At 40.7% G+C, this 14,917-nt stretch overlaps 1 protein-coding gene across 1 annotated transcript; it reads right to left on the minus strand.

The window, feature by feature from the left end:
• Positions 1-246: 246 nt before the first annotated feature.
• LOC115176944 (ras-related GTP-binding protein C) lies at positions 247-14,482 on the minus strand. Its single transcript, XM_029737363.1, has 7 exons — positions 14,067-14,482; positions 11,625-11,828; positions 6,069-6,268; positions 4,271-4,385; positions 2,174-2,316; positions 1,763-1,911; positions 247-1,409 (listed from the first exon to the last, which is right to left on the minus strand). Exons 1-7 carry the CDS (start codon positions 14,247-14,249, stop codon positions 1,258-1,260), a joined length of 1,146 nt encoding a protein of 381 aa, XP_029593223.1. The 5' UTR covers positions 14,250-14,482; the 3' UTR covers positions 247-1,257.
• Positions 14,483-14,917: the final 435 nt, after the last annotated feature.

The raw sequence follows: 14,917 nt of genomic DNA on the forward strand, positions 1-14,917 counted from the left end.
GGCAGTATTACGATTGAGTGTCAGAAAATATGGCTAAACTGACTACTTTATGCATAAGGGAGATAGATATATCTAGAATGTGCTTGTACTGCATACATAATTTGATAGCCAAACCAAGAGAATAAGCCAATGCCATGGGTTATTTCCAGAAGACTATATTTAGAATGTTTTGTCTGTGCAAGATTCTAATGAATCAGATATCCAACTGCAACAAATTGTAGTTAGAATCTATAAGCATCACTGATCAAACCGCTGGTAACAGGTTTATTTTTTAGCTCAGTTTTCCAACATGGCATAGCATTATACAGTATGACACTACAGCAACTTTGAGCATAGGGCCTGCACTGGCAAATCAACATGGGGCAGTCATGAATCCATAATCACCAACTATCCTCTTTTCCAGACACACACACACGCAGAACAGAAGCAGAAAAAGTGGACACTACAATCCCTTTTGCACTCTGAGGAACCCTGTTTTCTTCAGAATTAATGAAACCAGAAGCAAAGTCTTGGGCAGCATACAGACGAGTGAGTAGTGATTGAGCTTGCCTGTTGCAAGCTTTCTATCTAAATAAGGCCTTGAGAAAGTGTTACCATGTGCATTTTGGATAAACACCAAGCATTTCTTAGAGACTTCGACCCATAAGTCTGCACAGGGTTACACAACTATACTGATCCCCGTTACAGCCTTTGCAGTTTCTTCTCCTTATCGAGGGTTACATCAACGTTTATATATATTTTTTGAAGTACTTCTTCACATGGATGAACCAGCAGCTAAAACAGACAACGATATTACCAAGCTTCCTCAGGTCTCTTGGGACTTGCAGCACGTGAGGCCTATCTCACTGAAAGTTCCCAAAATGCCAAATACGCTTTTGCTTACGTATACCAATCCTGTTGGACTTTCATTTAGCTGTTTTTACTCGTGGCAAAGAGTGACGAACAGCGGAAAACAATACCTTGCATTCACACGAAAATGTACGAATGTTCCTAGTATCTCTGCATTTAGTTTCCCTTCCATCCTAGCTTTGTAAGCTCGCAGTCCTCCTTACCCTCTGAGCATCGGTTTCAGCCCTGACTCTTCATTTGAATTTTTAGCTCTAGTCCTCTTCCTGTGATTTCTAGGATCTGGGTGCGAGATTTATGATTGGTTTACTGAAAACCCCAATCCATTAGTCTTTTCCGCACGATCCCTCCCCATCTTTATTTTCTATCTTTCTGTCCTTTCCTATCCTCTCTCCGTCTGTCTATTTGTGTTTAGACAGTGCTCCGGGGCGTGCCGTTGAGTGTCACAGCCTTGGTGCAGGGCGTGCCGGCCGCCTGGGAGCCCGTCCACAGTGTGGAAACGCCCACCTCAAACACCTCGTGGATGGCCTTCCGGAAACAGTGGAAGTTGTAGTCTATCAAACCTGGGGAGAGATACTTGTCAATGAGAGAAGGGTATGAATATATTGTCACTTCTGTGATCTTAGAGACTTTGAACGTCACTCAGCCGATTACCTATCAAGATAAACCAATAACGCCCTGTGTGAAGAACATTTACAAAAACAATGGCAAAGAAAAACGAACCACTTATATATGTGTGCTACCGCCTGAGAAGCTTGAAATTCAAGAGACTCAAGACATGATTACTTCCTTAAATAAGACTGTGCCACTCTTCCATTGACATCTGTCTGAATGTTGTGCTTGTGGGCGTGAAGTCACACTTGATCGAGAGACTGCTTAATGCAGTAATGAGGAAGTGCTGGGGTGGATGGCTTGCCTTTGCGCTCAAAGCTCTCCTCTCGGAGGATGCAGACCAATGCCAGGAACTTGGTGACCTCTTTCAGGTAAAGGACTGTGGTGTTGTTCAGCTTGATGATGGCCATGGACTCCTTGTCGTAGGCACTACCACTGCCGTCCTCCTTCAGACTGGAATAACACACACAAAATAGAACAGTCAACTTAAGGAACTTATTCAAATTGAAAATGTGTTCGATAGAGAGACCTAACATATCAAACTTTATAATGAGACATTAAAAGCCTCATACATGCTTATAACAAGGAGTAAAAGTATGATTTTATACCGGTCAGCTTGAAGTAAAGTGTTGTCCCAAAAATGACCACAAACACATGCACGCACACAGCTGTAAACTATACATATCTGACAGGAATTCAGTTCTAGAGGACTTACCCATAGATGCAGGAGACATCTATAACCACATCGATCATGTCACAGCACAGCTCATAAGACTGCATGTCCACCGGACTGCTGTCTGTGGCGATGTAGATCTTACTGACCACGTCAAACAGAAAGGCCTTCTCTATGCCCGAGTTCTGAGGATGGAAGAAGGGGAAAAGGGAGATGAGGGGAATATGGGTATAGGGGAGGAAGGGCAGAGAAACGCCATAAGTGTCCATTTGGTACTTCTAAAAGCAAGCTTGGCAGAAATCTCTCAGAGCTTTCTTTCAGGTCATGTCAAAAGCAAGGGTTTCCAAATGAATTATTGAACTACGAAGTAAAACAATACATTTTATTTACCAATGAAAAACGTATTTTGACCGGGATTTAAGAGATTTTGGGGTCTGGAAGGTTGGTATTATACAACAACCATAAAAGCGGTGCATGAAAGAGTCATCAGGGCTGACGATGATGATGACACACGTCACAATGTAAGTCACACACCAGACACCATTTCTGCTAGGGCTGGTAATTGCCAGGGACCTCATGGTTAGGGCTGTGGCGTGCATGAAATTTTGTCAGACGGTTATTGGAATGCAAAAGATTTCCGGTCCCGCGGTAATCGACTGATAATTAACAGAAACACGTTTAGCATCTCCAGACATGCACACATACAAGCCACTGATGAGCGCCTTTGGAACACCTACATTTTAAAAAGTCTAATAAATCAACTTAATATACACCCTCACAATAAATCCATTATTTATTTTTGGCAGGTCTAAAGAAACATTACGATATGAAGAACATGTATTTCAGAAGAACATAATGTGAGTTGGCCTACTGTATGTTATCTGGCTATGTGCCATGCCATAGGCAGTAGACTTGTTCATTTAGCAGACAAGATATGCTTATAAGTCCCGTGCCATCATTTGATTTAATACGAAAAAGAATATAATTGAACTTAGCTGAATAAAACAGGAAGGATATTTTTTCCCATTCCAAAGCGAGTACGCATATGAAGTGGCCATGTTGAGCGTAAAAAAAGTGATCATTTGGAACAGGTCTTATATGCTAGATTCAGAGTTATTTGGCAACTTTAGTTGTGAATGTATACAAACCTTAGAATATCTTAGAAATCAAAACGTGTATATATGGGCTGCATGATGCCCCATTATGAAATGGGCAGGAACAGGGGATGCACTCGAATAACGAACGGAGGACGCTTTCCCGGCAGTTTGTTTTTATAATTATGCCGGTTAGGCTAGTCTGGTCATTACACACTGCATCAACCACTGTTTGAGGAGCAAGCATCCTCTGTATGCCATGGGCTCTCCGACCCTGTTACTGCAGCTACCCAGTGCTTCATTTGGGAAACCCAAGTGAAATCTGTTCGGGAACATCGATAGTAAGATGTTTTCAAAACATATTTCATTAAGCTGACAGTCACTCTCTCTGCACCTGGAGAAAAGAATGAAGGAGAGAGGGGAGGAGAAGGAAACGCACAGTGGTGAGCTAGTCTGTACCTTAAGGTAGTGTCAGCCTATTGATTTGGAAAATAGAAAACAATTCCCTATTACTAGGCTATACAAATGCACTATAAATTGTAGGCTAACTAAGTCGCCCTGCACAATCAACGAACCAACAGCATCGCCTAGACCTATACGTTCTCTCCCAGACTCAACAGCAGTTTGGAGCGCAGCATAAGGTAACCAGTCCATCCAGTATGCATAATAATACAGTCCACACTCAAAGGTGATTACTAGAGTATAGGCTATACCAATTAAGTACCAAAGACATCTTAAATCTGTTTTTCCCCCCATGTTTTTCTCCGTGCATAATATGCGGTAGCCTATGTATTGTATGACGGCAATCATTTTATAACAAGATATGAAAAATACTGGAGTTTTGGTGCAGGTACAGCCAACTAGCAGGGTGGGACTAGCTGAACTCGTCCAATGAGAAACATTACTAACTGTTTTCCGTTGAAAAAAATGTTTTGTTATGGTGTACACTAATGAACACAACCCAGGTAAAACAAATGAAAGAAATGCAAAAAAAACATTCAAATCAAACAGCGAGAACTAAATCAAGAGGGAATTTGGTACTTACGGATATAAAGATGTTTAGAAGGTTTTCCAGTGTTGGCAGCTGTGGGATAAGCTTCTGAACCACTTTGCTGAAGGCCTCGAATATTGAGTGGTCATAGATACTTGTCAAATAGAAACTGAAAGATATTTAAAAGAAAGGGAAGTTAGCTATAGGTTTGCACAGGTTAGGACTGATTTGATAACTTAGTTCCTTGTGCGCTGTAGTTCAAGTAAAAAACACAAAGTGAAACTGGATCATATCACAAAACAGCAGGGAACATTAGAAACGGAAAGCATTTCTCAGCTTTAAAAACCCAAAGATAAGCTATCACTTAATAATGACCATGATGATACATTTTGGGACAGTCCAACTGCAGAATTGAAAATATTAGCAACGTATTACAAAAGCATTAAGGTAGCGTAACATTTTAAAGAATTCTATAAATAATAGTAGTGATTGTAACTTCATTGTCCCAAATAGAAAATTGGGAAACTTTAGAGACTGCAGTTCTAACCAAGACTTCGCACAGAGATGCCTTTGCAGTGCAGAGAACGGAACACATCACAACTCAACTCAACATGACATTCCTCCTCCCAGCTTCACTATAAATCCACCATTGATCCAACTGTCTGGCGTGCACCAACAGCAACCTCACCTTTCATAAAATAGGCCTACATCTCAAGAAAGGAAAAGCACACAGCCGATTGAAAAACCTAGTACTGAAAATCTGCAGAGCTTGTTTGAACCGGTTTGTCTTTTCATAAAACGACTCGCTAGGCTCAGTGTCATTAATGTTTAAAGGGCCTAGGCCAATATCTGGGAAATTATCATCAGGGCATGTGATGATATCCCCATCGAAAACAACCATTTCAGTAGAATTCAAATTTGAGGCTATAGTTTCAATTTCAAAAGAGAATATAGCAAACATTGAAGGCAGTATAAGCGCAACGGTACATGATATATAGGCTACATGTAATCCTTCTGATCCTTTAACATACAGTTTGCACCATGAACACTTGCTGTGGTGTTTGTTCATTAAGAGGCCGGGGTGGAATCTGACAGTAATGCTCGGAGTATGACAACCCCGCGCTGGAAGTATACAAGCAAACCCTATGATCCAGGACCACACACTGACAAGTGTGCTTGTCATTAATATGTTACTGCCCCACTCACAGTCAAACGTTGGACCAAAACAAGGGACGTGTTTTGCCCCACATCGCGGCAAATATTTTCATCCATGTGTTGTGTAAGGCAAGTCATTTCTGGGAACCCAATCTTTTACAAGCCTAAATAAACTGGCCAACATTCCTAATGCAAAGTGAGAGCGTTATAACAGCTAGGCTAACACTAACACAAAATTACCTGAATCTATTTTCACTGTATTAACATCAGTGAATCGCAAGTGTGATTTGATTCAGTCAGATTTCAGCCATATTCCAAAACCAATCATGCTATTTAGAAAATAATCAAAGTTACAAGAGGCCACAAGAAATTACTTGGCAGCACAGATGACTAGCTTATGTTGTGAAAAAAAGATGGCTGACCAATGCTAAAACTGCTAACATTTTAGTCAAATGCACATCAACTGAACTCATTGCTGGGTTGAACAGTAGAAAAAAAGAGAATTAGGCCTACAATAGAATACTAACCAACAATAGAAAGGTAATAAACTGAGAAGGCTAATTAGTTTAGTGTAGCTGCTCTTTCTGTAGGCTTTCAATGCTTTTCCCTTGGCATACTGTAAGCTCAAAGGGGAGGATTAAAGGGATGGTTACATTTTCTGAACTATCCCTTTGAGGGTGAGTGTCTGTGGATCTACCTGAGGTGAAGCTTCTCTAAGCTGGCGTCTGCCAGGTCGTCGTTGGCTCTCTGGTGGATGTCCCTCTGGGTCTCGATCTTGTGGTCGTCGGAGAGGCCGTCCACTTTGTGGATGAACACCTCAAAGTTAATCTCAGGGTTGACCCTGTAGGCCCGCGACACGGTGAGGTGGAGTCTGCCCAATGCCTCCACATAGTCATCCTGGGCAGAAGGAAGATCAAAGAAGAACACACGCACAAACAGAGACAGACCGAGAGACATAGAAAAGGTGGCTTAAAACAAAGTAGTGTACAAGTGTGCCTAAAAAGTAGACTACATGCATCTTGCTGCCTGCATGCACATTTCCACATCCATACTATCCAACATGCATAACGCAATCCCCTATGCCAATATAGCCTACTTGTTACAGTCCCAGTGGTGGGGAGAGTTAGCCAGAATTCCTGGAGAATTAGGCAACTTTTTAGATTAAAGCAATCAAAGATCAACATAACCATCATAATACTTCAGATTGCAAAATCTCAAAGTCCCACTGCAAAAATGAGTGGCAACATTGGATGTGTTGCGCAAGCTTGCCAATTTATTTCCCTGCGAATTCTGCATCTGCACTGAGAGATACTGAACGCTAGTGAGATATGGAGTGTCACTCCGCCTCAGTACAGTGGCTTGTACAAACACTTCCTAAATTTAACTTAACTGGAAAAATCTTAATAAACTGCCAAAAGGATACAGTAGGTTTGTTGGACATACAACACCTAGGACACGTTAATTAGTTACAACCTAGTTATACCTCACAGATAATTGACAACATTAACGGGATAATCAACCCACAGAAAGAAATATCATGAAACTCCTGTCAATTTGGTGAAAGCCTATGTTCTATCAGTGGGTAAAATAACAATTTCCCCCATGATTTAACTTCTAAGTGGTCCGTCTGAAATCAGGAAATCGTGTAGGAACGCGTCATAGCTACATGGTTCTCGTCACTGGAGATATGGGATAACACACTGACATTTCATAAAACTTTTAAAACAATTCGGCCTACCTGCACTCCAGATCACCAAATCAACCAATAGATGGTATGGGCATGCTCATCTAGAACACATACATTTAAAAATCGTCATGACAAAGTATAGTGTTTTTTTTCGCTTAGATGTGCTCAATCCAAACAGTGAACCAAATTTATTCAACGCAGTTCCTCCTTCAAGTACTATATTACAATGCGCCCTGCCCTGTGTGTCTGTTGGAAACGTGGGAAAGGGCCATTATTGCTATAGCAACGTACTCTGTACTCACTCTGGGGAGAGGCGAACTCGGTGAGAGACTCCTAAATTGATAGTGCCGTTTTAGGCAATTTTAACAGCTAGCTACTTCACATGCTGATATTGACTTTGGTATTATTGTGTGTAGCTATGTTTGCTAGCTAGCTAGCCAGCTAGCCTGCCCAGAGAGAGTACTACATTGTGGGTTTTGTAGTTGACTAGAGCTGCAACAGATTTGCGCAACAATTTTCACATTGCTACCAACCTTACAAACAACAAAATTAAACATTTGTTTACAAAAAAAATAGTTATTTAAGACCAATTCCTATGATAAACAGTGATTTAGGGTGGATTAACAACCTTATTATTAAGGTTGAGAGAAAACACCAGCAATGTGGACACGGTGTCCTGTTCCGGGTTATAGGAATGTGACAAACGGACAATATTTCTTAATGTTTAAAATGCAAAAGAAAAAAATAGGGGGGGTTCATTAACTTGTCAAGGTATAGGGGGCAGTATTTTCGATTTCGGATGAAAAGCGTGCCCAGAGTAAACTGCCTAATACTCGGGCCCAGAGTCAAATATTTGCATATTATTAGTAGATTTGGATAGAAAACACTCTGAAGTTTCTAAATGAATTTTGCATGATGTCTGTGAGTATAACAGAACTCATATGGCAAGCAAAACCCTGAGAAAAATCCAACCAGGAAGTGGGAAATCTGATGCTTGTAGTCTTTTCAAGTCATTGCCCATCTAACACACAGTGACTTAGGGTTCATTTTGCACTTCCTACAGCTTCCACTAGATGTCAACAGTCTTTAGAACCTTCTTTCAGCCTTTTGCGGTGAACAGAGAGCGAACAAGAAGGCCGGGAAGTTGGTGACTCAGAAAATGAAATGAGTTTAGTGGCGTGCATTCACGTGATGAGGTAGCTGTGTTCCATAACATTTTTCAAGACATTGGAATCATCCAGTTGGAATATTATTGATGTTAAAAAGGCCCTAAAGATTGATGCTATACAACGTTTGACATGTTTCAACGAACGTAAATTGAACTTTATTTTACTTTTCGTAGTGAAATTTTCAGCGCGCTTCCTACATTTGGAGTAGCTTACTGAATGCGCAAACAACAAGGAGGTATTTGGACATAAATTATGGACTTTATCGAACAAAACAACATTTATTGTGGACCTGGGAATTCCTGGAAGTGCCTTCTGATGAAGATCATCAAAGGTAAGTTAATATTTATAATGCGATTTATGATTTTAGATAACTCCAAAATGGCGGGTATCTGTATTATATGATGTATTTTTCTGAGCGCCGTACTCAGATTATTTCAAAGTGTGCTTTCCCCGTGAAGCTTTTTTGAAATCTGTCACAGCGGTTGCATTCAGGAGATGTTTATCTATAATTCTTTGAATAACAGTTTAATATTTTTTCAACGTTTATGATGAGTATTTTTGTAAATTGTTGTGCTGATTCACCGGCAGTTTTGTAGGAAAAATAATTTTCTGAACATCACGCGCCAATGTAAAAATGGGGTTTTTGGATATAAATATGAACTTTATCAAACAAAACATACATGTATTGTGTAACATTGAGTCCCAGGAGTGTCATCTGATGAAAATCTTCAAAGGTTAGTGCTTAATTTTAGCTGTATTTATGGTTTTTGTGACCCCTCTCCTGCTTGGAAAATGGCTGTGTGGTTTTTCTTGTGTTGGCACTGTCCTAACATAATCTAACTTTATGCTTTCGCCGTAAAGCCTTTTTGAAATCGGACAATGTGGTTGGATTAAGGAGAGGTTTATCTTTAAAATGGTGTAAAATAGTTGTATGTTTGAGAACTTTGAATTATGACATTGTTGTTTTGAATTTGGTGCTCTGATTTTTCACTGGCTGTTGAATAGTGTGAACCGTGGGTGGGACGGTAGCGTTCCACGTAGCCCTGAGAAGTTAACGCAATTAAAAATAATAAAAAAAAATTTAAAAACTGTACCTCAATTCCACCATGCAAAGTTTGCATTTCCTTCTCAAAGTGTTGCCACACAGGACTTCACGGCTGGGTGGAAAGTTTTAAGTTCCTCGGCGTACACATCACGGACAAACTGAAATGGTCCACCCACACAGACAGCGTGGTGAAGAAGGCGCAGCAGCGCCTCTTCAACCTCAGGAGGCTGAAGAAATTCGGCTTGCCACCAAAAACACTCAAACTTTTACAGCTGCACAATCGAGAGCATCCTGTCGGGCTGAATCACTGCCTGGCACGGCAGCTGCTCCGCCCATAAACGTAAGGCTCTCCAGAGGGTAGTGAGGTCTGTACAACGCATTACTGGGGGTAAACTACCTGCCCTCCAGGACACCTACACCACCCGATGTCACAGGAAGGCCAAAACGATCATCAAGGACAACAACCACCCGAGCCACTGCCTGTTCACCCCACTATCATCCAGAAGGCGAGGTCAGTACAGGTGCATCAAAGCGGGAACCAAGAGACTGGAAAAACAGCTTCTATCTCAAGGCCATCAGACTGTTAAACAGCCATCACTAACATTGAGTGGCTGCTGCCAACATACTGACTCAACTCTAGCCAGTTTAATAATGGAAAAATTGATGTAATCAATTTATCACTAGCCACTTTAAACAATGCCACTTTATATAATGTTTACATACCCTATATTACTCATCTCATATGTATATACTGTACTCTATACCATCTACTGCATCTTGCCTATGCCGTTCGGCCATCACTCATTCATATATTTTTATGTACATATTTGCATTATTCCTTTACACTTGTGTGTATAAGGTAGTTGTGAAATTGTTAGGTTAGATTACTTGTTAGATATTACTGCATGGTCGGAACTAGAAGCACAAGCATACACTCGCAATAACATCTAACCATGTGTATGTGACAAATAAAATTTGATTCGATTTTTTACGAACTGTTAATCTGATGACGTAGTGGTGGATAGTCGACTCCAAAATAATTTATTCCTTGACTCCATCCACATCGACTCCTGGTGTCGACTCCCCTTTTCTGAGTGTCAATATTCGATTCAGCTACGAATCCACTCCTAAGACTCAGCGTTTTTGGAACGGAGGAGGCTGATTAGATGCCATACTTCCGAAAATACAAGCATCTTTCATAGCGTGCTAGCGAGGGATGGAGAGAAGGGCACAATATAGGCAGGTCGGCCACCAGACAGACAGAACTGTGCACTTGGCCGATCTATCGGTAATTAAAAGCTGTATCTCACAATTTCTTAGCTTGCAATGTCTCACAACTTCAGTAAAGCAGGGCCTATCATCAATGAAAAGGCTATGATATTGAGCCAGATGCAACAGTTCGCTCTCACAGTCACACACAGTATACGCACATGTGCACGGGTTCGCTTCACGCTGTTCACAGCGAGGTAGCAAGGGCACCAAAACAGCAGAGAAGTTGATCCTCGCGCTTCAACCCTCCTAGTTGTTGCAGAAAGTGACCTACTATGCTGTTACTTTGTGCATCTAAGTAAAACATAAATGTACAAAAAAAATACAGCGATTTTCGGTTAGGGATTTTTTTAACGTTAAGGATCCCAATTTCATTTAAACGTTTTAACGTTCACACCCCTAGTTCATTAGGTACCAAACGGAAGAAAATGGAGTGAAACAAGGAGGGACTACCTGGACACGTCCAATGAGAAACGCTCAATTTCGTATTCCGTTGAAAAATGTTTGAAAGCATTTTTCTTTGCCTGCTCTACTAAACACAACCCAGAAAAATAGAAAACGTAGTGACACTGGTAACTCCTTTCAATGTGGTCATTAAATTGAGATAAACGGTGGCCTCCCTGATAAAATTAGCTTTGATTTAGATCATGGTTAAGATCACTTTGTTCCAGCAGTTAGGATAACAATGTGCACTGTCTTCGGAAAACGTCTGTGACAATCAATTGTCTTTGAAGCGGTGGGTCATTTAACGTTTCAACATGAGAAGCTTATCCTGTGCTGCAGAGTAGAAGTAGTCTAGCCCACACTTATATCATCCACTTCTCTATAAACACAAATTAAGTTTATAAACTATACAGTTTAGTCAGTTTGAATACATTTCATTTAATTTAAAGACCATAGAACAGGTTCAGACATTACCGATGACATGAGTATTCTGTTCAAATGCTGTGGTCTGAGGACTTTTTCCCTTTCTAGTAATTCTATTTCTATGAGATCAGACATTTATCAATTATGGTGTTCAACATGTCAGTAAGTCAGTCAACCATTGTGTTTTTAATACACGTTTCCACTCAATCTTTTCACCTGTGCGTCAATGACGAATATCAAAGCACCCGTGCCTCTGAAAATCATCTCGTAGTCAAAGGTGGGGTCGAAGAAGTCCACTTGCCCCGGGAAGTCCCAGATCTGGAAGTTGACAAACGAGCTACTGGAGATGTCGTCCTTGTAGATCTTGTTGGTGCTCTCCAGGAACAACGTCTCGTTAGGAGACATTTTGTGGAATACCACCTGAAAAAGGAAATTAGACATAGTGCTGTTAAGACAAAATGACCACACCTAGACCTACTGCTTCCTTCTCAAAATACCAAAGAGAGACTCCATTTTGAGAGTTTGTAGTAGTAACTGGGGTCACTACTACCAGAGGAAAAAGCCAAATCACATGTTTCTGAACTAGCAAGAGGCTTAAGGGAAGAACGTACTCTGTGGCTCAGCACTTAGGGTCATGGATTTAGATGGGCCTTCAACAACAGTGTAGCACTGCACAACCATAGCCTATGAATGAAAATGAGAAGAACACAAGTAAACCATGTAACTAAATAGTTTGGCGCCCTTAAAAGACATGCTCTGGTACTTGAGACTAAAAGTATTATATCTTTTTTTTCAACCTCTCGCCTTGGGCTGGATGTGTCAAGGTGTAGTTCATACATGCATAATATATGAGCAGAATTACTGTTTTACCTCAATTTGCCACCACAGGGTGGGCTACGTTCAGAAATACTGGCTAAAAAGTATGCAAAAGTACCAGAAAGTCTCTTTAATACGTTATGTGTTGTGAGTCTTGTATCTTCTACTACTGAAGCAGAAATACTTTCAAGTTACATGATTTCTTCCTCCCTGTATCAAATGGGTGAAGGCATTGCCCCCAACATCTTAACAAGCACGCCAAAAAGTCTGCTACAAAACAACTACATCTAAAACTGGCAAACAGGGATGGGAAATGTTTACTCTAATGAGTCAAGTTATATGGTGCATCTAGAATGAATTGCATTTTCCTGGAAAGAGCATACTTATTGAACCATATAAGTGATGATATGCCTTGTAAAATGTATGGCGTGTGGCTGTAGCTCTGCTGTCATGAGTGAGGTTGTTTAGCAACATAATGTTGAATGCGAGTGTCTGACAAGATCTGGAACGCCAGAAAATAGATTAGACAGGCAGATAGTCACGTGCCAAATCCATACAAGTGATCACACCGCGCGCACGCACACACGAGTGCCGAGCAAGAAACATGCTTTCACCTGATTAATGATTAACAAGTAACCTAGCAAACGTTTATTTTACATACGGTTGAATTAATTGTATATTGTTTGAACTCGTTAGCTGAACCAACTAGCTAGCTCACTGGCTAACATCAATTGAAATAGTTGGCTGAACCTCCCTAGAAACAGTGGTGGAAAAAGTACCCAATTGTCATACTTGAGTAAAAGTAAAGATACCTTAATTGAAAATTACTCAAGTAACGTTTAACGTGAAAGTCACCCAGTAAAATACTACTTGAGTAAAAGTGTAAAAGTATTTTGTTTTAAATATACTTAAGAAGCAAAAGTAAATGTAATTGCTAAAATATACTTAAGAATTGCAAGTATAAATCATCTCAAATTCCCTATATTAAACAAACCAGATGGCACCATTTAAAACCTTTATTTTTTATTTACGGATAGCCAGATGCACATGCCAACACTCAGACAACATTTACAAATGAAGCATGTCATCCCGTGTGGCTCAGTTGGTAGAGCATGGTGTTTGCAACGCCAGGGTTGTGGGTTCGATTCCCACGGGGGACCAGTATGGAGAAAAAAAATTTATGCATTCACTACTGTAAGTCGCTCTGGATAAGAGCGTCTGCTAAATGACTAAAATGTAAAAATGTAAGCATGTGTTTAGTGAGTCCACCAGATCAGAGGCAATAGGGATGACCAAGGATGTTCTCTTGATAAGTACGTGAATTGGATCATTTTCCTGTCCTGCTAGCCATGCAAAATGTAACGAGTACTTCTGGGTGTCAGGGCAAATGCATGGAGTAAAAAGTACATTATTTTCTTTAGGAATGTAGTAAGGTAAAAGTTCTCCAGAATATAAATAGTAAACTACAGATACCACAAAGAAAAACTACTTTAGAAACAAATTATTTTTACTTAAGTACTTTACACCACTGCCTAGAAGACACCACGGAGTTTTTAAACCAGACCATCTCTGTTGATGCTAGCTATACTAAAGTGTTTGCTTGCTTGTCATGTAGCAGTAACTTGCTATTCAGACCAGGATGACAACTGGTCTTTCACATAGCAGTAAAGTCTGGCGTTCAGAATGGATGCATGTTACTATATTAACCTCAGGAATGTTTAGAAGTTGTGGCAATGTTAGCAAGCCATCTCAACTGGTGATGATAGCTATAGTTGCTGATTGAACTAAAATAAGGCGTTATGTAAAGACAGATGAATCATGCCCGCCGACATCGCTTCCTACCTTCTGTATTGACGACTTGCCACTTCTTCGCAAACCCATTAACAGAATTCTAGGTTTGCTGTCAGATGGAGTTGGGCTATCCTCGATGTCGGCCTCCTCTTCTCCATAGCCAAAATCTTTTGGAAACGAGTCCGCAACCCCGTAACTGTCTGCCAATGGTTCCACTTCGTACTGAATCGACATTTTGACCCAACAACTCTCGCTTCCCCAATCCCCCCCTCACCCTATTAGTTTTATGCAGTCCTGCTTTTACCGACAGATCCTTCCACACCGCCGATAAAAACGTAAAATACAGTTTAAATGCATCAATTATGCCAATGTTACTTGCATATCCGAGAGTGTGTTGTAAAATTCTCCCTTATCCTTTAGATCTTCGGGTCCCCTATGTTTCCCTTTCGCCGAAAACCCTGCTCTTGAACCACCTCCGAATCTAATTGGACGATGTACATAAAATGCGAATAATAATTGGATAACCAGGGTGTCAATCTGTCGAGACTGGTTCTACCCTTGTCAGATGTTTTGCAGTCAGCTGACCAAGTAGACTAGTGCTAGAGAGGAAGAAACGAAGCGAGAGGGTCCATTCCCGTCAAAATCTGTCCCCGCGGTAATACAGCGATAAGCAGACCGAACTTAATTTAAACAGGGTCAACAATGAGACCGATAAGCAAACCGTCTGCCTTCGCGCCAGTTAGTGCGGAGACAAGAGCATCTCGTCATTATATACAGTATCTCTGCTAGTGCACAGGTTTGTTTTGTGACCTTCCACCTGGAGTTATTTTGGCTGGAAATGTATAGTTTGACTGTTTTATTTTGTTTTGACTGGAGGGGTCAATTTACGATGGATGTATCCC

The sequence above is a fragment of the Salmo trutta genome, chromosome 3, assembly GCF_901001165.1.
Source record: "Salmo trutta chromosome 3, fSalTru1.1, whole genome shotgun sequence".
NCBI classification, from domain to species: Eukaryota; Metazoa; Chordata; class Actinopteri; order Salmoniformes; family Salmonidae; genus Salmo; species Salmo trutta.